The sequence below is a fragment of the Sceloporus occidentalis genome, unplaced genomic scaffold, assembly GCF_023333645.1.
Source record: "Sceloporus occidentalis isolate IW3139 unplaced genomic scaffold, rSceOcc1.0.p SCAF_1, whole genome shotgun sequence".
In the NCBI taxonomy this organism is placed as follows: domain Eukaryota; kingdom Metazoa; phylum Chordata; class Lepidosauria; order Squamata; family Phrynosomatidae; genus Sceloporus; species Sceloporus occidentalis.
In genome coordinates, this window is record NW_028316981.1 from 180,991,258 (window position 1) to 181,016,387 (window position 25,130).

The 25,130-nt window shown below is 42.6% G+C and overlaps 1 protein-coding gene across 1 annotated transcript; it reads right to left on the minus strand.

The window, feature by feature from the left end:
- Positions 1–4,109: 4,109 nt before the first annotated feature.
- On the minus strand, positions 4,110–21,937 carry LOC149322935 (rab GDP dissociation inhibitor alpha-like). Its single transcript, XM_089485030.1, has 11 exons — positions 21,778–21,937; positions 14,496–14,603; positions 13,763–13,862; positions 12,947–13,081; positions 11,728–11,926; positions 11,203–11,334; positions 10,296–10,395; positions 8,757–8,928; positions 7,470–7,614; positions 5,967–6,021; positions 4,110–5,769 (listed from the first exon to the last, which is right to left on the minus strand). Exons 1-11 carry the CDS (start codon positions 21,820–21,822, stop codon positions 5,617–5,619), a joined length of 1,344 nt encoding a protein of 447 aa, XP_089341156.1. The 5' UTR covers positions 21,823–21,937; the 3' UTR covers positions 4,110–5,616.
- Between the last annotated feature and the right edge of the window lie 3,193 nt (positions 21,938–25,130).

Below are 25,130 nucleotides of genomic sequence, written 5' to 3' on the forward strand. Positions count from 1 at the left end.
AGTGGCATCACTAGGAGGTGCGGGCTGCACCGTTATTATTATTATTATTATTATTAACCTTTATTTATGAAGCGCTGTAAATTTACACAGCGCTGTACATGCAATCTTTTTAGTTAAACGGATCCCTGCCCTCGGGCTTACAATCTAAAAAGACATGACACAGAAGGAGAAGGGAGTGGTGGAGGGAAAGGGTAAGAGGTCCAGCAGTTCCTCTCTACCTCTGAGGCCTGGACCAAGGCAGATGGACTGGAGGGAGGGCTTGGCTTCAAAATGGAAGGTTAATCTTCATCCAGGGAAAATACATACTCTCAAGTAAGATAATACATATACAATACATAGCAATAAAGGAAATGGTTCGATAAACAGGCAACAAAAGAACATCAGATAGTAAACGACAATTATGCAATGCCTGGGAAGACTTCTCTGAACAGGAAGGTTTTCAACTCCGTTTTGAAGCTGGTTAAAGAAGTGATGGCTCTTGCTTGTGGGGGAAGAAGGTTCCAGGAGTGAGGGGCAGCAAGTGAAAAGGGGCGAATCTGGGATGGGGCAGAGGAAATCCTGGGCTGAGAGAGGAACCCTTGACTACCTGAACGGAGGGCCCTGGTGGGAAGGTGAGGAGAAAGAAGGTCTGATAAGTAAGGAAGGGCCAGTCCATGGAGGGCTTTGAATGTCGACAGCAGGAGCTTATACTGAATGCGGAAAGGGAGGGGGAGCCAGTGAAGGGATGCCAACACAGGAGAGATGTGGTCATAGCGGTGGGTGGAAGTGATAATGCGTGCAGCTGAATGCTGGACAGAAATTAAAGGACGGAGGTGAGAAAGAGGAAGCCCAGCCAGGAGGACGTTACAGTAATCCAGTCGTGAGATCACCTTCTTCTCCTAAAACACCTACCTTTTGGCAGAAATGGACTGTGGCATTCATCTGCTTCCCTTTAAAATGCTTTAAGAGATGGTGGGAGTGGGGTCAAGCACAGTGGGAAGAGAAAATTAAATTTTGAAGTTTTTTTTAAATTAAATTTAAAAATTCTTAAAATTTCCGTTAAAAACATCACATTACAACCAAATCTTCACTGTGTATATGTATGGTTGTGTTTGTGATATTGAGCTGCTTATTTTAGGGGGCCTTGGGAGGTCTAATTCATAGGGTTGCCATACATCAAAGTTGACTTGATGGTAGTTAATTGCAGCAAAATCTTTTCAAGCTGGAGTTCTTACTACTCATCCTGTTCTGGCCTGTATGTATAGAGTTTGTTCTCCAGTTATGGAGGGTATGGAGTCTTGAAGCATTCATGACATGAGGCATTTTCAAAACCTTTCCCTTGAAAGCAGCCATGTAGCAATTCAACAGGTAAAACCTTTTCCATCACTGCATCTTACATTGCTGCCCATCACAAGGCTTTAAAAAAGGACAGAAGGGAGGTGAATCCTCTTGACTTGGGGTTTATGAGAATTAATTTTACAATTGAAAAAGAAAGAGGATTTCAAATGGATCCATTAACATTTTTGGACGGTGTGTTTTTACATGGAATGTGAAGCATTTATTACAAGCACAAGCATTCATGTACAGCTTACTTCACTGTGTTCAATTTTGTTTCCTACATACTTACATGTTTGCCTTGCTCTGCATGTGGAGGATTTTATGGACTGCAGCAGGGAATAAGTGGGGACTGTCTACAGGGTAAAAATCAGGTAGACTTCCAGATGTTAGGGCTTCTAATCTCATCAACCTTAACTGGGAGAGCCAATGGTGAGGAACAACCGAGAGCCGCATCCAAATAAAAATCCCCAGACCCTGTATGATTTTCACCGTTGTTTTAAATGGTCTCTTTTCTTATATGTCAAGTATACTATGGACATAAAAAGTGACTTACTGAAGAAGACAGATGTTACAAGGAAAAGCTATTGTCAAGTTCATATTTTCACCATAAGGCAAAGAAAAGAGTGGAGAATGAGGTTTTGTAACTGAAATAAGTACAGCTAGGAGAGACTGCTTCCAGGAAAGGCGCCAAAAACTATCCAGGGAAACTTGCAGAGGAAAACTGGGCTGCTGTGGAATATTTTCAGGAGAAATGTGAACATGGGAGATTCAGAACCATTCTTAGTTCAGTCCTTAAATGCCACCCTACCCCAATATTATCTTGGCGGATTCTGTTCCAAAAGGGTTTAAGGCAAGCCAACCAGCCAAAAATGCCTTTTGTTGTTAACTGCCCTTGAGCTGATCTCGACTCATTGCGACTATATGGACAAGACATCTCCAAGACCCTCTGTCTTCCACTGCTCTGCTTAATTCCTGCAGCCCCATAAAACCCATTGTGACCTCCTTAATAGACACCCTCCATCTGGCTTGTGGCCTTTCTCTCTTCCTACTTCCCTAGCAGTTTTTTTCAGGGAGTCATGCCTTCTCGTGATGTGTCCAAAGTACAACAGCCTCAGTTTGGTCATCTTGGCTTCCAGGGAGGTTTCTGACTTGATCTGCTCTAGGATTCATTTGTTTGTCCTTTTGGCTGTCCATGGGATCCTCAGCACTCTTCTCCAGCACCACAGCTCAACTGAATGGAGTTTCTTCCTATTGTCTTTCTTAACTATCCACCTCTCATATCCATATATAGTAATAGGGACTACAATGGCTTGTAGGCTTCTAATTTTTGTGCTGAGTTGTATATCTTTGCATTTTAGAATCTTTTCTAGTTCTTTCATAGCCACCCCCCCCCCCCCACATTCTTAATCATCTTGTTTTTCCTGATTGCAGTCTCCATTTCCTGGAATGTTTGATCCCAGGTATGAGAATTCTTTTACTATTTCTTCATTGCTGAAGCTGAACTTGGGAAGGTCCTCAGAAGTCAATATTTTGGTTTTCTTTATGTTCAGCATTAAGCCTGCCACTGCATTTTCTTCTTTGATGTTCCATTAGTGTTTCAGGTCTGTGAGGTTTTCTGCTAGTACTGTGGTGTCATCTGCATATAGATTGTTGACATTCCTTCCTCCTTTTTTCACTCCTCCTTACACTTACATTTAGGGTGCATCTACATTGTAGAAATGATGCAGTTTGACACCACCTTAAGTGTTGCAGAGTTCCATCCTATGGAATCCTGGGATTTTAGGTTTTACAAGGTCTTCCGCATTCCCTGCCAGAGTGCTAATACCTCACAAAACTACCAGTCCTAGAATTCTGTAGGATGGAGGCACGGCAATTAAAGTAACGTAGATACACCCAAGATATAGAAAAAACAGAGCAACTTTTCACTAGATACAGCTTAGTACTATTTTGCAGTTTGCATAAAGCCAGGAGAGTGTGTGTTGTGAAGGGCACAGTCAACTTCCGTAAGTCAGCTGATTCCAGTTAAGGCACTACAACAATTCTGGGTCAGAAACAGGAGAGCAAACGTACTGTCCTGACTACACAACTGATTAATGTGGGCATCATAGTTACTTTCACCTCAGTTCCTAAATTTCAATCACATATTATATCTTGCTTTATCCTTGGCACTCTTTGCCCAATTTTTTGAGGGGAAGGGGAAGTGGATCCTGTGGATGTTTGCAACCAGAATAAGCCGTGGAAATTAAGTTCCAGCTTTTATGGATTGGTATGACAGTGGGTACTGTAGTGGGACTTTTCCCCCAAAAAAACCGAGGCACACGTCCAGGTTGTGGTGCTTTCCTAACTATTTCCTCATTCCTCAAACCCTAGCAGATACCAAGGGCCCACTGTATGTGTGAAGAGATTCCATTTCACATATACAGTGGGCCCTTGGTATCTGCTAGGGTTTGGTTCTAGGACACCTTGTGGATACCAAAATCCATGGATATTCATGTCCCATTAAACACAGTGGATAATAAAATGGTGTTCCTTCTATGAAATGGCAAAATCAAGGTTTGCTTTTTAGAATGTATATATACATATATATTAAATATTTTCAAGCCGCAAACACTTGAATCCATGGTTTAAAATTCTGTGGATATGGAGGGCTGATACTCCATTTTTCTTCCACCTCCTGATCTCAGCATAGTCTCTGTCTACAAAATGCACCGTACATCTCTCTGAGAAGTGTCTGGGCCTGGCCACCCTTCTCTCTCACCCACACGGCAATGGTATCAGACAGAAGCCAGGGATAGACTAAGTGAATTTATTATCTTGAGACAACTGAGCAGCTGTGGGGTGGAGGGAGGTGACCCCTCATATCCCCCTAGAGTTACAGACAGATTGTTAACCATAAGCCAGCTCTGGCATGAAGGAAGCCTCTGACACAAAACAGGCCCCAGGCCATTTTGCTGTTATCAGGGCTTAACCCCCCATCCAAACTTCATTAATTCTCAGGAGTATCGACAAAAGTTTGACCTGCTTCGTTAATAAGTTACAATAAGTTACAGCAGGTGGCAGCAAGTGGAAGGGGACAGAACCACCACCCTGTCCCTATGTCCAGCACACAAGAGAGAAGGAGAGAGAGAGAGAGAGAAAGAGACATACACACACACAAATCTTCCCACATTTTAGGCTAAAGGAACTAAGAGGGATTGAGGGGACAAAATAGACGCAAGACAAACAGAGGCCTGTGGGAACCTGAAGTAGCAAGGTGGGGGCATAGGACTGGCTAGGGAGACAGCATGTGTGGAAGAGATGGTTCAGAATGGCTTTTTCTGCCTCCACATCCTCATACTGTAGTGGTAGCTATTCCAGTCTCCTCTTGGTGTAAGGAATGGGTGTTCAAACAACGGTCAGGATAAACAGGGGAAAGAACAGCTATTTATACATTAGGTAAGGTGGATGGGGAAGGTCTGTCACAAGTGAAGCAGAAGACCAGTTCACTGGGATCAGAATTGAGACAAGGAAAGGTTGGGGAGTGGGCTATGAGGCACAGAGAAGCAATGATGGGGCACAGTTGGTGGACAGAACAAAGATGTCTGCAAAATGCACGGGGGGGGGGGGAGAGGGGAGAGAAGAAGAGAGAAGATGAGAATTTCACATTAGCAGCAGGACTGAAGGCCAGACTGCATGTTACATGCAATGACATGCATTTAATCCCCAATGGTTGCTATTTCTAGATTGGAATAGTTTGCAATGGGACAAGTTGAAGTGCAAAAGTGGTGAGTGTGCTTAATTCTGCCTCTTTTCAGATGTGTGTTTACCATTGCAAACATGCAGTGAGACCATAAGGGAGAACGAGTTGCTGCAGAAAAGTGTGCCAAGTCACCCCTGACCCAAACTGCTTTTTTCCTAGATTGGGTAGAATTTAAATGCATGCAATTGTATGTAATAGGCAGCTTGGTCCCAAATGCCTAGAACAGGCACTGTAAGGAATGTAAGACATGGATTTTGAAAAGGTTTAGGCTGCCCCGAGTTTGATCCAACCTCAATCATGGGGCAGTTGGGAAAAGTTTGTTTGTAGCCAAAAAGACTATCAAGACGTGGCACAGGGAGGATTAATCTAGAAATGTGTTTTCTCCTTATAGTTTAAAGGGACTGGTCCCAGCAAGGAGAAGTCTGGCCTAGTGGAATGAGGATTTGGAGGACAAGCCAGTCTAAGGTGAAGTGTGGGTTAAAGCCAGTCCGTAGTGGGAGTATGGTCCCTTGCAAGGGGATAACCCAGGGAGGGAAGGGACAGGGAAGGAAAAGGCATGGTCACTGCTCGTCCTCGCCAAAGACATCATTTTGGCGCCGTTTCATGCTTTCGAAGTCAAAAGGAGCCCCTGCCATGCGCCGGTAAATGTCTTTGATGTCATCACATGTTGTCTCAAAGTGAGTGGTAGCATCGTATGATCGTGAGCAAAATATCTGCAGGGAGAAAGCCAAGAGACAAAACCAAAAGCAATTTATTGGATGGGAAGAGGAAATGGGAGAGAGAAGCAAGGACCTTGCCCAGAGCCATCTCTGGACCCAGCTAAGCATTCTCACTCTTGCTCTCTCTCTCGTGCGCTCTCTCTCTCAATTTGAAAACACTTAAGAAGATCAAATGTGTTGGAGATTCTCACCTGACTTTCAGATCCATCATCAGTAGGTTCATATATATCACTGATAGCCACAAACCTATAGGGGGAAAAAGATGTGTAAGAAAGCCTATTTCCCAGCCTAAAGTACAAAACATAACCAGTGTTCCATAACCAGACACCCATAATGTATTTGATTCCAACTTGTAATACAACCAATGTTGGCAGGGAATGATGAGAATGGTATAGCACACTTAGGAGCCCTCAGAATAATTCACACACACACACACACACCTTATGCCGATTTAGGGTTTTTTCCCCCCCATCAAATAGGTTTGCTGGTTTTTGAAAGTCACAGAAACCAGTTAATCCTATTAACCACAAACAGGACAGAGATTAGTGCATGCACCAATGATGATCTTCCTTCAAAGCACTTTCAATATATACCTACCACCTCAGAATTTCTAAAGTTTTGACCTTCATAGATTCAGTTCCACTACCAACACTCTGCCCCAGAAGATGATTCATCATGCCTTTCTTTTGTCATGGACCATGGCCATTTTCAGATTTAATATAAGCCTTTCACTTTATTAAACTTCCACGTTTCAGTAATCTTCCAGCACTTCATCTTTTTATCCTTACTTCTTACTATACTTCTAGCCATTTTGTTTGTTAAACTGTTTTTCTATCCTCACAAGGCTAGCTTTAGACAAAATGGTAAACATGTGTCTGCTCTACAGATGGGGTTCATATGCTACAATACCCGAATGCAGAGAAAGCCAGTACACAAGTGAAAGAGTGGGATTAAACCTTTGTTCCTGCCATCACCGAGGCACCAGGCACTTGTGGTATGGAGCACCCATCTGCATTCTGAAACTGGATGTTCCACCTGCACTCTGAAAGTACAGGCTGAATAAAAAAAATCATTACATTTATAAGAACTAGGCTGAGTCCACAATTTCTCTCTCTACAGTGATTCTCCTGCTTGGTCACTCTCCTTGTTAGGGTAGAATTTAAATTCATCAACTCCTAAACTCCTCTCATAGGCTAGGAGTAAATAACTCCAAGCCCTCCAGACATTTTCAAGTGCTAATTCCCCAGCTGCTCATCACTGGGCATGCTGACTTGGTATTATGGGAATGCCCCATTTTGTCAACCCTTGCCTAAGGCTTTTCTTTTTAACTTGATATGGATAACTTCTCTCATAAATTACCATCTGAAGCCACCTTTAACGTAGTGTTACATTACATTGTATAACTAGAGTGAAGTACTGATGTGCTCTTCTTTCATTGTGCTCAAGTTTATGTTTCTGCAGGCAAGCACATGTGCTCATCTCCATTCCTTTAAATCACAGATATAGCCCTCCAAATGTTGTTGGACCACAACATCACCACTGGTTATGCAGGTAGGGTTGGGAGTTGCAGTCCAAAAACATTTCGATATCCACATAACTTCCCTTTCCCTGCTTTAGCATGTAAATTTCAGGCAGGAAATCAATTTGTAAATTACAATTCCACACAGAATCCTTCTTTGAAAACCCACACTCACTTTTGGTCGATAGGTTCAAGCAGCTCAAGGGCTGGTTGCACTTCATTCTCAGGAGAGTCCGTCTCCACAGTAGTGCTCGCGATGGCAATGTACTTGCCCTGGGCAGCCACATTGTGGGCAGACGAGATGAGGCAGACATAGATATCTGTTTGGGAAAGAATTAGAAAGGAAATCAGAAGGATCACAAATGTGCCCCTTAGCAGCTTCCATAATGTACTCAAGTGCCAACACTTCTACTATAGAGAGACCTAAAGGGCAATGTTTTGCTTTAGCTAGCATAGGGAAGGGCTATAGTTTCAGTGACAGATCCCTTGCTTCGCATGTGAAACAGCCCAGATTTAATCCCCAATATATTGAAAAGGTCCTTGGAGCAGACAATATCAAATTTGATTGAGGTGGACAGCTGCATGGGGGCCAGAAGCCAATTTCCACCAAACCCCCCTCCACAGAACTCAATTGCACCCCCACACATACCCACAGCAAGCCCAAATAACTGTTTTCCTCTACAGTCTCTGTCAAAATCGTAACAGGAACTGTATCTCATCCTGTTGTCATTTTCCTACAGAGGAAAACAGAGGCATTTGGGAATCATAAGTGGTTGAGAGTGCCCATGGGGTAGAATGGGGGTATCTGCATGTTTTCCGTGTGCTGGATGAATTTTCTACATGGTTTGGGGGCAAAAATTGCCTGAAAATTTTGATTTATTTTTACTTGAGGAGGCTTCAGAGACTACAAGAATGGGGTTCAGGGGTCACATGCAGTCTACAAGCTGCATTAGGCCCACCAGTAAACTAGATAGACCAACAGGCTAACTGAGTATAAGGAAGATTGCTATATCAGTTATATTGCAAACTAAGGGCCTGAACAGACAGGCCAAAATAAAGCTGCTTCGGGTCACTTTGGAGATATGCTGTTTGAATGACACACACATCTTAAGAGTCTAGAAGCTGCGCCAAAGCTACACTCCAATCTTTAGGATTAGAGCATGGCATTGGCGCGGTTTCTGGCCTTTTAGGGCGCATGCATAATTTAAACAGCATACCTCCAAAGTGACCCGAAACAGCTTTATTTTGGCCTGTCTGTTTGGGCCTTCAGTTCAGTTCCCCAATCCATTAGGTGCACTTGACCTATCCCCACAATAATCCTGTGAAATAAAGATTTGAGAAAGATGCAGCATTAGAAGGCACTTGTTACATGGCATGTCAGCCTGCAGAAGAACCCCACAGCCCAGTACGTTCCTGGCTTCCCCATTTCCACCCTTCTCAAACTCCATGTCTGTTAACTCACCAGATTTGCGTCCTACTTGATTCTGGGGGATGATGATTTGACAGGAGTTGGCATCACTGGTGCCTCGGATGGGGTGGCTCAGAATACAAATGACACGCACAACCTTCCCTGCTGGGCGTACTCGGTCTGGTACATAGCTGGGGTCACAGATCAGCTGTTTGCAGCGTGCCACCTGGGATTGGAGAGTCACCATTATCAAAGGGATGTGGGGAGAGACCCATCCTTCCTTTCTTGCATGCTTTGGGAACAAGTAACGATATGGAAAAATTCTGCCATTCTCCATTTTGTAGTATTTGTTTTACTGTTACAAAAATTTGACTACTTTGTACATCTTGATACTGAACAGTGGAATAAAAAAGTAAGCAACAAATAAATATAGATTTTTTTTCTTTTCTTCTTTTTAATTTGAAGATTTGAAATGAAGGAAGTTTTTTGGGAGGAAACTGGGAGCAAATTTTTGTATGGCTTCAATTCTGGTGCTGAAAAGAACACACTTCTGAGTCCACGTTCAGGGGGAATATCAATCCACAAATCTACACTTAAATTTTGGAGCCACTATTTTGTACCTCAGTTTAGTTGGTAGATATGGAAATTCTTGTGTAAATGTTTCCCCACTTTGCTCTGATTTCAGCTGCCAGTGTAAAATAGGAGCTGAAATAGATAATAAGGAAATTCTGCCAAGTTTCACTATATTAGAGTGCAGCTGAAGGAACTGCGTGTTTCAATTTATCTCCATATCAAAAGCAGGACCACCTTAACATTATGCAGAGTGACATGGTGCCTCAATAGCAGCAAATTGCTCTCTATTTTTTCATTATGTATTTACAGTGCTTTGTCACTGTTGTTTCTGACTTATGGCACCGTAAGGGAAACCTATCACAGGGTTTTCTTGGCAAGATTTTTTTCGAATGCCTTTGCCTCCTCTGAGGCTGTGAGTGTGATTTGTCCAAGATCACCCAATGGTTTCCATGGCCGAGCAAGGATTCAAACTCTGGTCTCCAAAGTTGTAGTCCAATGCTCAAACCACTACACTATGCTAGCTCTCAGTTATAATGCCAGAGATGGAGAAATGTGATTATGGAGTTTTTTTGCCTCATGTACCACAAAGTTAATTGGTTTCGGGTACTATGAACACAAAGGGTGGGGGGCGGGTTGCACTTGGGGTTTTGGGTACAATTTTAGACAGCAAAGTATTTCAGATTGGCTCTTATCTAAAGACATTAATTCAAGGACAAGATGAGATTATGATTACCTCACAAACCATATAGTCAGGATTAGTCAGGACTCAGGAGAAGGAGTGATTCCCCATTCCATCTGTGAGTCCATGTGTACTCAATTGATTAGCAAAAAGTAAGGGTGATAAAAAGACAAAAGTTGATTCTGGATGCTGGTAAACGACATGAACACTGAAGCATCTCATAACAGAAAGTGTCTTTTTAAAGTTAGGTACCTCCTCTTAAAAAAAACCCCAATCTTCCCATTACTGCCTCCCAGGTTCTCCACCACACAGGGATGAAAGTTTCAGTTTCCCATGCTCACCTCTCCCTCTGATTTGACCCCAATGACCTTGCCATCTTCCATGACAATCTCATCAACTGGCTTGTTGAGCATGTAGGTGCCACCATAGATAGCGCTGAGCCTGAGGACATGAGAAGGGCAGCTGATGAAGGGTACTGATCTGGTTTCTCCCTGTACCCCACTCCAAACACAGAGCATGCAGTTCAGCTTAAGGACAAAATACTTTCCTGACAACCCCCAAAATTAAAAAAATCCTTCCCACCTACCCAATGGGTTCCTTAATTTCTGATATATTCCGTAGAGCTGGTTTTATTTATTCTGTTAGTATCAAATCGAGTTTAGTTATCTAAAACAAAAACACCTTTCTTTAAAATGTAGTAGCCAATCCTTAATTTGAAAAAGTATTAAAACAGTTATCTACAAAAAAATGTTCAAGGAGTTTCTGTGGTCTTCTTATGTTTTTCTCCTTCAACGTACTATTCAAGGTTCAATTATTTACAAATGTCTCCCTGACATATCCATGTCTCCCCTTTGGCCATCTCTGTTGCAAACAATTATAAAAATTAAATTCACAAGCCTGGCTGCTGAGTTCAGAACAAATGCATACATGTTTATGCTGAGCTTACAGATACCTTATTTGAGCAACCCATGGAAGACTGAGTGTCTGAATTTTTTGGAACAGAACAAGCAGTGCCAGTCTTGTCTTCTGGTCTATGATAAGGAGCAGGTCAAAAGCAAGAGTTCTACTATGCCAAGAATAATCATGCAGACTTCCAGATGTGAGCTGGACTACAACTCCCAGAAGACCTGAGTAGACTAGCCATTGGTGAGGAAAAGGAATGCTGCGAGTTGCAGTCCAACAACATCTGGGTGTGACACAAGTCCCATCCCGGTTCTATGCCCTTGATTTCCTTATAAGATTCAATACCTGGCAAAGCCTTGGGGAAGCTCACCCAGACCATAAAGTGGGTAAAGGTACGGGCTCTTCCCATAGCGGGCCAGGGATTCACTGTACAGTTTGATACGATTGATGGTCTCCAAGCAGGGTTGATCCAAGTAACTGTGAAAAGAGGGGAGAGGGACAAACAGGCTGCTTTGGTCTAGCCTGGCACAGAAGATAGCAGTAGACAAAACAATAGGCAACAGATCAGTAGTGAATTTTTGGCTTTGGTTTTGCCTTAGGAAGCCAATAGCCCATTGTCCCTGTCCTAGAACCTACCAACCAGTGCTGGAAAGGACATCAACATCAGACTACCTTCCAAGTTACCCATCTCTCAAGAGCAAGAAATTGCTAGTGGAGCAAAGAGTCACAATATGTTATCTGCCTTTGGGTCCCTTTGGCAGGAGAAAGGCAGGATATAAACTGAATTAATTAATTAAACAAATAACCAAGAATGAAGGGATACAGAGCGAGCCATGCTACAATCCAGGAGGATTCTGGTGAATCACTCACTCATCAGTACGGTAGAGCGCCAGCGCGTGTCCTGTAAAGTCAATGACATCCTGGCCCAGATCAAAGCGCCGATAGACCTCACGCATGGTGGTGCTGTGAGGATCCACACCTTCCAATGTCTTTGAATCATTCTCATCGAAGTTTGCCACAAACACCAGGAACTTGCGGAAGCGTCTCTTCTCGAACATGCCCATGAGATCTGAAAGGGGTGGGATAAGCAGGAAAGATGGATGGGTTGGAGACATCACGCTGGAGAGTTACACTGAATTACTGTGGCCCTGGCTCATGAGAGAGAGCCCCTATTTTCCCTGCAGAATGTTCCAGGTTCTCTAGTATCTCCAGCTGAAGGAACTGCTCCTTCAGGAGGAGAAGGGAAAGAGATGGGAGTCACTGTTCTCCTTCCAAACCTGAAGGAGATTTACTGAGCACCAACACAGTGTCTTTGAATCTATGAAAGGTAAAGACTAGTGCTGTCATTCCATTTCCTCGATTCCAGTATCTCAGGTAACAACATGGAATGAATAAAGTGCAGCTGAAATGTTTCTATTTAGGTAAGTGATTGCAACTCGGCAACAACCTTCTGTAGAATGTGTGTTTCAAGAAATTAAAGATGTTCAAGAACCAAGGGTTTCAAATACTCATCCTACAAGGCGGCCGCCCAGTACACCTCTGTATAATTTGCTGCTCTGGCCTTGACTCTTCTGGAGGTAAGTAATTTGGTTTCCCATCTACATCAGAATCAGTCAATCATTCCCAATATAAATACATCTGAATTTGCCTGCCCCCAAAGAAGCCATATCCATACATGCCATTCAGACAAATGGGAGGGTGGGTAATTGGATTCCTCTGGGTACAGGTTGTTCTGATATGATAAACTTTTACAGATGTAAAAATGAAGCATGTTTTCAATTTCCATTCAGAAATTAATTAAGTGTACCTTGGCTAACAGAGGATTCAAAAGCATTGTTTGTAGGCTGATCTTGCCAATACATTAGTATGGGCTGGCTTTAGGTGATCTGGGGTTGCACTCTTCTAGCTTTTTTTTTACTGGATACGGCTGTTGGGTGTTTGTAACTGCTTGAAGAGCTCAATAATGGATTATCAGGATAATATTTTAAATTAAAAGTAAATGCAAACTAATACAGATACAAAGCTGTTCTGTAAGGTCAGACAGAGCAGAATTTTGCAGCAGGCATTTGTTCAATCCAGATCCACTCACTGGATGCCAAGGCTTCTGTCTCTGTTGATGGCACCTTGTAGATCTTTCCTGCCTTGTAAACAAAGCTGCCCTCCACCACTTTGAAGTCCAGGTAGCGTGTTACTTCTGTATACAGCAGCATCTTCACCAGCTGGCCTACATATGAGAAGACAATCCTTTAGTTGTCTCCACAGGTAGCTCCCATTCACCCCCAGGACAGGACGAAAAGATTAGCCAAGATATTATTTATTTTAAACCTTTACCTATTACCTACCAGCTCACCATGGCATTCAATGAACAACAAATGAAGGCATTTAACACATTAAATACACAAAGAATAACTCTAAAAAATAGGCAGAAAGGGTTTTTTTTTAGAAATAAGGATAAAAGATTGCAGGAAGCTGCAAACAGATGGTGAAAAGCTTGTGTGCCTGGAATGTACAGGTAGAGTTGTTTCATAAGCAGCAGAGCTCCAAAGACTGCAGAAACAATGTGTGGATGTTTGCCTATCAGTGCCAATTACATGCAAAGTCCTGGCCCATGCTGACATACCAACACATCTTATGGTACTACTAGATGAATCTTGTTCTTAACCACTGTGGATTGTTCTCCTACCACAGAGATAAGAAACCACTGATCCTCCAAAAATTTAGGATTAGAATCCCTCAATCCCTTACCACTGACCATACTGAGTTGGACTAATGGGCACTATAGGTTAAATCATTCAGAGGAACTGTTCTATAGGTATTTTTTTTGTAACTTATCCTGGTCCCTTTTTCAGGGGAAAAAACCAGGAAACATCTCTTTGGCTAACTGATCAAATGGAAGAAGGCTTACCATTCGCCATGAGGAATTTGGGGATAAGGTCAACATTCCAGTCTCTGCCACGCCCCATGGATTCAGGAGGACCCTCTGCGATTTCAAATCGCTTGTAGAGCTGGTGGTTGAGAGAGGAAAAACAATGTACTTGTACACACTTAATGCACCTTACTGATACAAAACAACAGTTTCAGTGCCAGCAAAATAGGAGAATTTATTTCAGCTGTACCAGCCAGGAAAGGTTGCTATTTTTTCTTAGAGAAAAGAAATACCAGTTAGTTCCACAAACAGGGATTCTCCTAGCCAAAAGGCATCAGAATCCCATTAGCACAACACCCGCTGTATTGTGAGCCTTGTTACTTTTTTACAATCTCCCTACTGCAAAAATAGTGCTGCTGCACTGCTATATGGTGTTTACACCAAAACACGCACACAATACAAACATCACCATTTTGTGATACCAGTGGGCACCTGGCTGGAAAATCTAGAGATTGTAAAGAATTTGATAACAGAGAAACTCTGTGACTTAGTGCTTACATGGTTCTTTTTGTGAGTGTTCAAAATGGTTTGCATATATATTATCTCAGAAAGACCTAACAATGTTCAGTACTTCCTCCCTTACTGCAGGTGAGGAGGCCAACAGTGAAGGCCATTGCCTAAGGTGACCTATTGGGTTCGTGGTTCAGTAGATTAGAACTGGGCATATTGTCAACAAAAGTAGAAATGCACACAGACTGCCCCAATACCTTACCTCTTCCAGAGGGGTAATGGATGAGCTTTCGCCCCCATAGTATGGATTCCGGTCCATGTGCAAAACCTTCTTGCCATTCACAGACATGATGCCTGAAAGGATACATTCCTAGGACAGAAAATGGTAGGTTTATGTCTTCTCCATAATAGTTTCAAATGTGCCACAAGAGGTTCATATTTTGAAAAGGTATTTTAGGTTTTGCAAATACTTCTGGATGTTCAATGTAAAATGTAACTAACACTATATTCAAATATTTAATTAACTTTAATTAATTTTAATTTATTTAAGTAGTGTTTACCTCTGGGAATTTATTTTACTGTGGGTCTTTGTTATCCACTGGGGTTTGGTTCCAGGACCACCTGTGGATAACAAAATCCGTAGAAACTCAAGTCCCATTAAATATAATGGCATAGCAAAATGGTGTCCCTTATATAAAATGGAAAATCACAGTTTGCTATTAGGAATTTATAATTTTTTGAATATTTTAAATCCATGGATGCTTGAATCCATGGATAAGGAGGGCCGACTGCAATTTATTTAAGTAGTGTTAAAAATAGGGGAAGAGTGATGAAGGAGTGGAACTACATGATCTCAAGGAAATCTTGAGAAACTGATGAGGGAGTTGTCCACAGACACTCTGCCATTTATTTTATTTTTAATTAATTAATTAATTCTGCCTTGAGCATTTAATCACAGACAGGTAGAGGTGGGAGCATTAAACTGAGAAGCAGCTTCACTGGTCAAAAGGGAACAATGTCCTGGGTATATTTACAGAATGCCCTTGCCAATTTCACCTGGAACGTCTGAAGGTAAGCTTCAGTAAGTAGATGGGAGGTGTGAGTGAGAAGGTAGCTCACAAAAGGATGCTCTACACTTTGAAATTCTGGGCCTGTTCTTAATTTAGTAGAAATGCTTCATTAGGCTTGGTCCTCCCTCTCTCCAATTAAGACATAATCTCACTGAAGGTTGCAGGTCAGTTCCGTTAACTACAAGCCAACATGCAAACCTAACTTCTACTATGATTTAACTGTCCTTCACATGATTTCACCTATCCAAAGTTCTTTCAGTTATCTTTAGTTACCAGAACAGCACTCTATTCAGAGACAGGGAAGTGGCAATCATGCTATTTCTGAGTGGAATTCAGTAACAGGTCTTGGGCAAAGTCCAATGTTAGTTCTTATGTGAGTAGATTACATGAAAATGAAAGGAACTTATCAGTCACTACTTATGTAAGTGACACTGATTTCAGGGGTCTTCCCCATTTGGGACAAACACTGAATTTAGTTCCATATAGTCCCTTAAGCACCAGTCACATCTGACTTAAGCATTCTAGGGGTGATTGTGTAATTTGTTATCATTGATATTATGGGCGTTACTCAGAAAAAGTATGTTTTTTTAATTACAACTTCCATAATTCCCCAGCCTGCCGCAAAAGGTGGAGGATTCTGGGAGTTGTAGTTAAAAAAATCCCTAACTTTCCCAAGTTCTGGCAACACTCCAGGTTACAACAAACCTTGCTCGCTGTATATTCTTTTTTTTTCGCCACAACAATTCTTGTTTGAGTGAGGGGAAATTATGGGATGATTTCTGAAACAGTAATTTTTGCACTGGGGAAGATATCCCCTGTCACTGAACTGTGAGTTGGAAGAGATCCTTTGGGCACAGCATCATTACAGATTTTCACTGGTTTAATGAACATTTCATCTCCCCAGCAGTTCTGTAGCTCTACAAGGATTAAGAGAAAATTCTGAATAGCAACATCCACCCTGAGGTCCAAGAATTACTTGGGAGAAGCCACTGTGGTTAAGCTATCATGACTAACCACAAAAGGTGTTTGCAGTGCCAATTTGCTATTAAAAGTCAATGCACTGTGAGTGCAGAAGGAGAGGACAGTCTACTTGCCTCAAGAGGACAAATGGATTCTACAAGGGATATCAACAGCTTGGATGTATCCAAGAACCTGGGCATGGGATGGGGAGGTGTCGAGAGAGAATAGAGAAAGAATGGCAGAAGACAACTCGGGCTGCATCTAGATGGCACAATTAATGCAGTTTGACACCACTTTAACTTCCAGTTATAATTCTGGGATGTACAGTTTTGTGAGATATTTAGTCTTTCCTGTCAGAAAGCTCTTGTGCCACAACAAACTATAAATTCCAAGATTCCATAGGGTGGATCCATGACAGTTAAAGCAGTGCATCAATTCTGCAATATGTTAGCAGCCTCAGTATTTTCCCTTCCTAAAATGTTGTCTCTTTTTCTCTTCTACAGCACAGAAATAGGATGGTTTCAGAGTGAGGGGCCATAACAGCTCTGTAACTGAATACACATGTAAGCAGAAGATCCCAGGTTCAGTTTCTACCAGCTACAGGCATGGGTAGGAGAAGGACTAGGTCTTTATACCATTTCCTACATTCTGGAGATGTAAGAAATTCATTTCCTTCCATTACCCAACAGGACTGTAGGCAGAAGATGGAAAAGTGATGTGGGTGTATGAACCCCCTCCACTCATTTGATTACCATTCTCAGGGGGTCAGAGAATAGGAAGAGGAGAACAGATTGTGTTTCCTAATCTAGGAATAGCAAGGAAAGGAAAAGAAAAGAAAGGAACTCAGTTGAATAGATACCAAAATGAGGGCTATGTTCTCTGGACTTCTATAAAGAGAAGAGAGGTGAGAAAAAAACAAAGGCTTAAATCAAGGGCCTAAATCTTGCAGCCATCTCGATGTGCCCCAGCCAGCATAGGCAATGTGATGAATGCTGGCAGGCTAACCAGACATCCTCCTTCTCCAGGACATGTCCTACATTTCAACCTTCTGTCCAGGTGGAATTTCAAAATGTTCTCTATTTTGAGCATGATTAAGAAGCACAAAATTACATTTATATTAGTTTTAGATTCTATTTCGTCATGTCCTACATTTTGTGGTGTCTTGCTCTCCTTTGCAGTAAGGGTATCTGGTCAGCCTGAATGCTGGGAGCTGCAGCCCAACAATATCTGAAAAAGCACATGATTCCCAGCCCTAGTTTAAAGTCACCTAGAGTAGACTCGCTGAAAGAACTGTTGAATGGTAAGCCCTGGTCCTGAGTTTGTAAAATCTGAGCAGGACTATCAATAACAGTTTCTCTTTCATAGTATTACCACAACCTGAAACCAACTTGACAGCACCACCAACAAAAATCCATACTTAATTGGTCTACTTTAGTTAGGACTAGCTGTTGAATTCTCAAGAGTGCAAAACACACAGAAGTTGTACGAAGGTCTTCCAATTATGCAAGGAGGCAGGGGTTCAACCCATCCACTGAAGGCAGCAAGAGGTGCCCTGCATTGCTTTCCAAGGCAGAAAACCCCATCCCTGTAGTGCTGTGGGAATAGGAGCAAACCAACACACTGAAAGCTGGTTACAATTCCCCTTATATGGTCATACCAAACAAAAATGAAGAGATTAACCTTTAAAAAAAACATATGTCAATCCATATATGAGATAGACTAACAATTATACAAAACCAAGTTGATACAGAAAAAAGGACACTTTGAAGAAGGAGGGAAAATAGACTGCCAAGAAGCAAAAACCAAGGTCTAAAACACATTGAAGAAATAGTCCACTTTGAGAGCACTTTAACTGCCCTGGCTCAGTGCTAGGGAATCCTGGAAATTGTAGTTTATTGTGGCATCAGAGCTCTTTGACAGAGAAGACCGTCTCACAAAACTACAGTTCCCAGAATTCCCTAGCATTGAGCCAGGGCAGTTAAAGCGGTCTCAAACTGGATTCTTTCCATAGTGTGTTTTGGACCCAAGTCTACTTTCTAGATTACAATGATATACAGAAGGAGAAACATATTTTTAAAGCTTTATCCCCTCAAAAAAAATTGAAATGGGGAAAGCATTTACTGTAACTTAGAAATTTTCATATATAGTTACAAAATCCAGAGGGAAAAGCCCAGGATATTGACTGGAAGATCTGGAGAATTGCATACAGAGGATGGAAGGTGCACTATTTAAACTTGCAATGAGAGAAACCTGCACATCCGCACCAGGACAAGGCATTAGACACCTTTGCACTGCAGACCCTTCAACCTTGGGATGATGATAGGTGTTGAAGGATTTGGGAACCGAGAGTTAAATGGCTGCATGATGGGTGGCTGCAGGGATGTTGTGGGATAGATGATATGCAAACCCGAGAAACACCAGCAATGCTATTGTCTTTCTCCCTGCAATTTCTATGCCGCTTCCCTGTTTAGTGCCTTTAGCTGCACATCCGCAGAAAAAAAGCAAGAAGCTTTGCACAAGATAGAAATAAACACTATGATCTACGTAACCACCGCATATAAGGCTCCTGTTAAAGGCACAACTGTAGAAGCCAAGTGATGTGCTGGCAATCTTAGAATGAGCAGGAACATCATGTGGAAGTACTGGGAAGAAAAAGAAACGGGAAGAGATGCCTGCAATTGGTATTCACCTGTGCCCACTGACAGGGACAGGGGATGGCGTCGGGTTGCATCAGAGGAACTGCAATGGGGCCAAACCCATCATCCGTTAGGTCGCTGGGCGGGGAATGGAGCCGGGGAGGAGATAAATACATGATGCATGGCGGCTCACGGCTGGCAGGAACAGCTGTAATTCAGGGTGGAACGCAGGAGCAATAGGGAACTAGGCGCTTAGAAAATAGGCAGCTATAATGAGATATTAAATACTACAAGTAGGACTGTCCAAGCCATTGCATTTCCCATCACCATGCATGGATGTGAGAGCTGGACAGTGAAGAGAGCCGGCAGGAAGAAAATGAACTCAGCTGAGATAGTGGTGCTGGAGAAGAGTGCAGAGGATACCGCAGATGGCCAAAAAGACCAATGGAAGGGTCCTAGACCAGATCTGCCCAAACTCTCCCTGGAAGCCACAATGACTAAATTGATTGTAATCCTTTGACCATATCATGAGAAGAAAAGATGATAATGCTTGGTAAAGTGGAAGTCAATAGGAAAATAAGAGAGCCAGTGTGGCCTAGTGGCTTGAGTGCTAGACAGGACTCTATAGTCTAGGGTCTGAATCCCAGCTTAGCCATGGAAACCCATGGGCAAGTCACACACTCTCATCCTCACAGGATGGCAATGGTGATATGGAGATCAATTATATAGAGATCAGTGGCAAACCCCTCTCTTGGCAAGAAACCTGCCAAGAAAACCCTATGATAGGTTCACCACCTTAGGGTCTCTCAGAAGTCGGAAACAACGTGAAGGCACACAACACACAGCAACAGGAAAAGAGTAAGGCTGTATTCCAGGTGGATAGGCTCCATCAAGGAAACCTGGCCACAAGTTTGTAAGGCCTGAGCAGGGCCACTACTGATAGGAGGGCTTGGAGGTCTCTGAGTCAAACAGGGTGACCAGACACCATCCTTTCCCAGACATGTCCTACATTTCAGGCTTCTGTCCAGGAGGAATTCCCAAATGTCCTCCGCTTGGAGCATGACTAAGAAGCATAAATTAATCTGTATATGAGTGTTTTGAGCTTTTATTCGGTCGTGTCCTGCTACATTTTTCTTGAACGTTCTACATTTTGCAGTGCTTTGTCCTCCTTTGTGGTTAGGACATCTGGTCACCCTGAATTACGAGGGTCTCCATGGGTCGAGGGCAGTTCACAACGACAACAACAACAAGCAGCTGCAGTGAGGAAGACGCACAATAACCACTACCACCCCTTTGCCTGGTTGTTGCAAAGCTGCAGCCCCTGAAGGCTTGGCAATGGCCTTCTGAGAGGATGCATGCAATGTACCTCCATCCAGTAATGAAATGTGGGAGCAGGCTGACCAGAGGTCCTCCTAAAAATAAAGGAGGACAAAGCACCATAAAATGTAGGACCTTCAAAGAAAATGTCATAGGACATGACCAATTCAAAGCTGGAAACACTCACAGAAATGTAAATTCATGCTTCTTAGTCATACCCAAAATGGAGGACATTTTGGAATTGCTCCTGGACAGAATGTTGAGATGGAGGATGTGTCCTGGAAAAGGAGGACGCCTGGTTACCCTGGGCCAGATGTCCTCACTACAAAAAAGGGCAAGGCACAGAAACAAATGGAGGACATTCGAGGGAAATGGAGGGCGTCAGGAAATAAAAGCTCCAAACACTCATAGAAATGTAAATTCATGCTTCAAAATTGAGGATGTTTTGGAATTCCTCCTGGACAGAAGATTGAAATGGAGGGCGTATCCTGGAAAAGGAGGACACCTGGTCATCCTGGGCCAGGCGTCCTCACTACAAAAGGAGGACAAAGCACCACCAAATGGAGGACATGGAGGGGGGAAATGTAGCAGGACACGACCAAACAAAAAGCTAAAAACACTCACATATAAATAATTGTAAATTAACATTTGTATATTAATATTAATTTAATATCAATTCATAGATATAAATGTCAATCCATGCTCAAAAAGGAGGGCATATTAGTATCCCTCTTGGGCAGAAGGGGATGAGAATGGAGGACGTGTCCTGGAAAAGGAGGACACGTGGTCACTGCAAAGGGAGGACAAAGCACCTCAAAATGGAGGACAGTGAAGAAGAGAGAAGGAAACGTTTGGGAATTCCTCCTGGACAGAGTAGGATGAAGAATGGAGGACGCGTCCTGGAAAAGGAGGGCACCTCTGGTCGCCGCAAAAGGAGGACACAGCACCTCAAAAATGGAGGGCGCTGGAAGGAGAGGGGAAAATGTAGCAGGAGATGAACAAATAAAAAGCTGACAACACTCATATATGGATTAGATAGAGAGATTAGATGGATGGATGGATAGAATAATAGAGATAGATAGAGAGGGATACATAGATAGAGAGATAAAGGGATAGATAGATAGATGATAGAGGGATGGATGGATGGAGGGAGGGAGGGATGATAGATAGAGGGATGGTTAGATAGATAAATAGAGCGATGGACAGATAGAGGGATGGGCAGAAGATGGACAGATAGATAGATAGATAGATAGATAGATAGATAGATAGATAGATGGATGGATGAATGGGTGGTTGGATAGAGGGGTGGCTAGCTAGAGGGATAGATATCGAGGTGTCTATTCATGCTCAAAATGGAGGGCATGTTGGGATGCCTCCTGGGCGGGAAAGGGAAGGAGGACGCGTCCGGGAAATGTAGGACGGTCCGTGAAATGGGGGCGCCTTGGGAGGGTGCAGCAGCTGCAAGAGGAGGAGGAGGAGGAGGAGGAGGGCGTTGCTGCAGCTGCTGTGCTGCTAAGAGGAGGAGGCTGCTGTGAGGCTGCATGGGAGGCGAGGGACTCACGGTCAGGCCGGTGCCCAGCACGATCACGTCGTAGGCCTCGTCCATGGTGGTGCCACCTCCGCCCCAAGCGGAGCCAAGATGGGCCGCACCACCACCACCCACAGGCAGCAGAGAGAGAGAGCAGGCGGACGGAGGAGATCCCTCCGCCGGAAACGAGATCCGGCCACAGAGAGAGAGAGAGAGAGAGAGAGAGAGAGCTCTCTTCTCCGCCGCCGCCGAGGGGAAACGCCTCAGCCGCGGAGCGTTTTCTCCACTCCTCCTCCTCACCTTTCGCGGATGGGGATGTGGAAGCAAAACTGAGGATACAAAATAGTACTGGAAGGGTCTTTCTTTCCCCCTCTCTCGCTTTCCTTCCGACAGCTGCAGAAAGCAGGCGAAGTAGTTCCGGCAGTGTTCCTTCTTCTCTGTCATCATCGTCATTATCTCCTGAGAGAGAAGAGGAGGAGAGGGAGGCCTTGGTGGATGATGGGCATCCCACTCTCTCTCCTCACCACAAAGACCAGTCTTGGAGTGCAACCAATAAACATTAAATAAATAAACATCCCTGTGTCACGTGTGTGTTTTTAAAACATTTTAAAAATCTTTATTCAATTTCCCCCCAACATTATCGTTTTCACACATCATTTCTCCTTCGTTTTACAAGCTAAACATCACAGAACTGTATCAGATAAATAAGAGGTATAGTTATAGTTCTGTGGTTTTAGCTTGTAAAATGAAGGACAAACAAGTATCTTATTTATCTTCTTTTATTCTTAATAACCCCTTCAGTCCTCATTTTGCTATGATTTCCTTCTTCATATTCTTCTTTATCCCAATCTTCTTGCTCCTTATTACAATTCCCCTTATATTTACATTTCACACACATACCATTTGTTCCCCTCCCATCTGTCTCTTCTTCCGATAACTGACTTCTTTTCATTTTCCTATCTTTAATTTTTCCTTTCTTTTTAAAGTCATTTTTATTAGTTTCACATGTTGACATATAAACACAGTAAACACAAATTGACAGAATAAACACAAATCACCACTCACAATACACTTAACAACGACTACAATTTATCTCTAAATTAAAACTATAAAACTTCATCTTAATTATTTAATTTCATTTATTACGGCAAATAGCCAGCATAATCTTAACTATTTATTAATATATATATTTAATTATATATTTAATTAATTTAATTAAGGCATATATTTCAAAACTCCATTAGTATCCTAAACTCTTATAATCTTATAACTTTTGAATCTAACCCAACATCCTTCTCTTTCTTGCTTCCCTCCTTCTGGTTTTACTCCTCTTTACTTGTCTCCCTTCTTCTCTCTTTTCTACTCCTCACTTCCCCTTTATTTCCTTCAAATTTTCCTCTCTCACCCTCCTTAACTTTAATTTTTCCTTTAGCTTTCTATTCTCAATCACATTTTACCCTTCCTGTTCTCTTTCCTTGCTCTGCCTTTCTTTTTTTTAACCTTCTAATAGTTTATCAACTATCAAGTCAGGATGCACAGGAAAGCTATTAAAATCCACAAACACTCTCTCTTCCTTCTTTCCTTTTCCATACTCTTTCTTTTTTTACTTTCTAATGTAAGGCTATGACCTATAGGAGTTTATCACACGGGAGGAATTTCTCTTAATTTCGAACGAATAGAAAGTGGGGCCAGAACGCATTCACGTGAATTCACTAGTTTAGCGAAATTATGTGAATGCTCATTGCGTTTCAACTGACTTCCCATTGCCCAAAAATAGCTTGCCATTGCCTGAAATTGCATGTGGTAGTCTATCACACAATAACGTGAAACCCCATGATTGCATTCGGACTGACTTCCCATTGCCCGAAATTGTGTGTGGTAGTCTATCACACAATAACGTTAAACGCCATGATTGTGTTCATATTGCCATTGGAATATACTTCCAATTTCCCTTGTCTAATAAAGTCCACAGACTGGCATGGTACAGAATTTATGCTACTGCTGATTTTTCTAGCTCAGCCAGTCTGTGGACAAGTCTACACAGGGACCATCAAACACAAAAGTGTTCAGACATTAATCAAGGCACATGAAAGACACTGCAGAGTGGGTCAGCCAGAAAAATCAGCAGTAGCAGAACACATTATACACCATCCTGGGCATAAAATGCTGTATGAAAACGCTGAAATTCTGGACCATGCTCACAACTATAGGTCAGAATGCACAGAGAAGCCACTGAAATCCATAAACACAGACAACGTCAACAGCAAAGAAGAAACAAAGTAAACAGAGTTTGGCTATCAGTCCTGAAAACCACCAAAATGAAGACCCAGCAAATGCAAATGAAAACCACCCAGGGTCAGGGGGATTTCCCAGCAAACAATGGATCATTCATTAATTAGACACCCTGAGGCCTTGCCATCCAACAACAGAGAACACAGAGATTAACATGTAAATCACTTCCTTTCAACGAAGGGTCACACAGTATATATGTATTCCACCCACTTCTATGCCAGCATTCTCTGAAGATGCCAGCCACAGATGCTGGAGAAACGTCGGGAATTAACTCTTCCAGAATGCGGCCACATAGCTCAAGAAACCCATAAAAAAACTATAAAAGCTAAATACACTCCTAGAAAATAAAAATCCTGCTTCTTAGCCATGCTTAAAATTAGGACATTTTGGGATTCCTCCGGACAGGTTTAAAATGGTGAGCCTGTCCTGGAAAAGGAGGACGTCTGGTCAGCCTGGACCGGGTGTCATAACCGCCAAGGAGGACTAGGCAGTGTAATATGTAGGAGACTATAAAAGAATATAGCAGATGGCAAAAACAAAGCTAAAAATGCTCACAGAAATGTAAATTCGTGCTTTTTAGTCATGCTTAAAATGAGGACATTTTGGAATTCCTCCTGGGCAGAAGGTGGAAATGGAGGGTGTGTCTTGGAAAAGGAGGACGCCTGGTCGCCCTGCCTCAGGGACACTTTTTCCTCTTTCCCCTCATTTCCCATTAGGTTGCTATTCAGTCAGAGGAAAGTAATTCTCTTCAACCCCCGCCTCTGCTAAATAATTCAGACAATAATTCACATTCTTGTGTCTGTGAGTGTGAATTATTCCCAGTTGCATGAAAAACACTCTCATTTTAATCTCAGTGGGGCATAGAAAAGGCTCCCACTAAGGCTAATAGGGATATTTCATGTGCCTTAGGAGAGGGCTGCCATCAATCCTTGAGGGCGGGAAGGCTGAAGAATAATAATAGTGACTAGGACGGGTGGGTTTCCTTACAAGTAAAGCCCAGTCCAGTAACAATAAAAATCCACAAAACAGTGATACCTTTATTGGACCAACCAAAATATACATGTTGCAAGCTTTCAAAGCTCCACTGGCTTCTT

Excerpts from the sequence above, each read along its gene's own strand:
- LOC149322935 (XM_089485030.1), bottom strand. The coding sequence starts at position 21,822 with ATGGACGAGGCCTACGACGTGATCGTGCTGGGCACCGGCCTGACC. Across the intron at positions 13,863-14,495 it reads CCATTACCCCTCTGGAAGAG|CTCTACAAGCGATTTGAAAT; the intron begins GTAAGGTATTGG and ends CTCAACCACCAG. Across the intron at positions 11,335-11,727 it reads GCGCTCTACCGTACTGATGA|TTACTTGGATCAACCCTGCT; the intron begins GTGAGTGATTCA and ends CTCTTTTCACAG.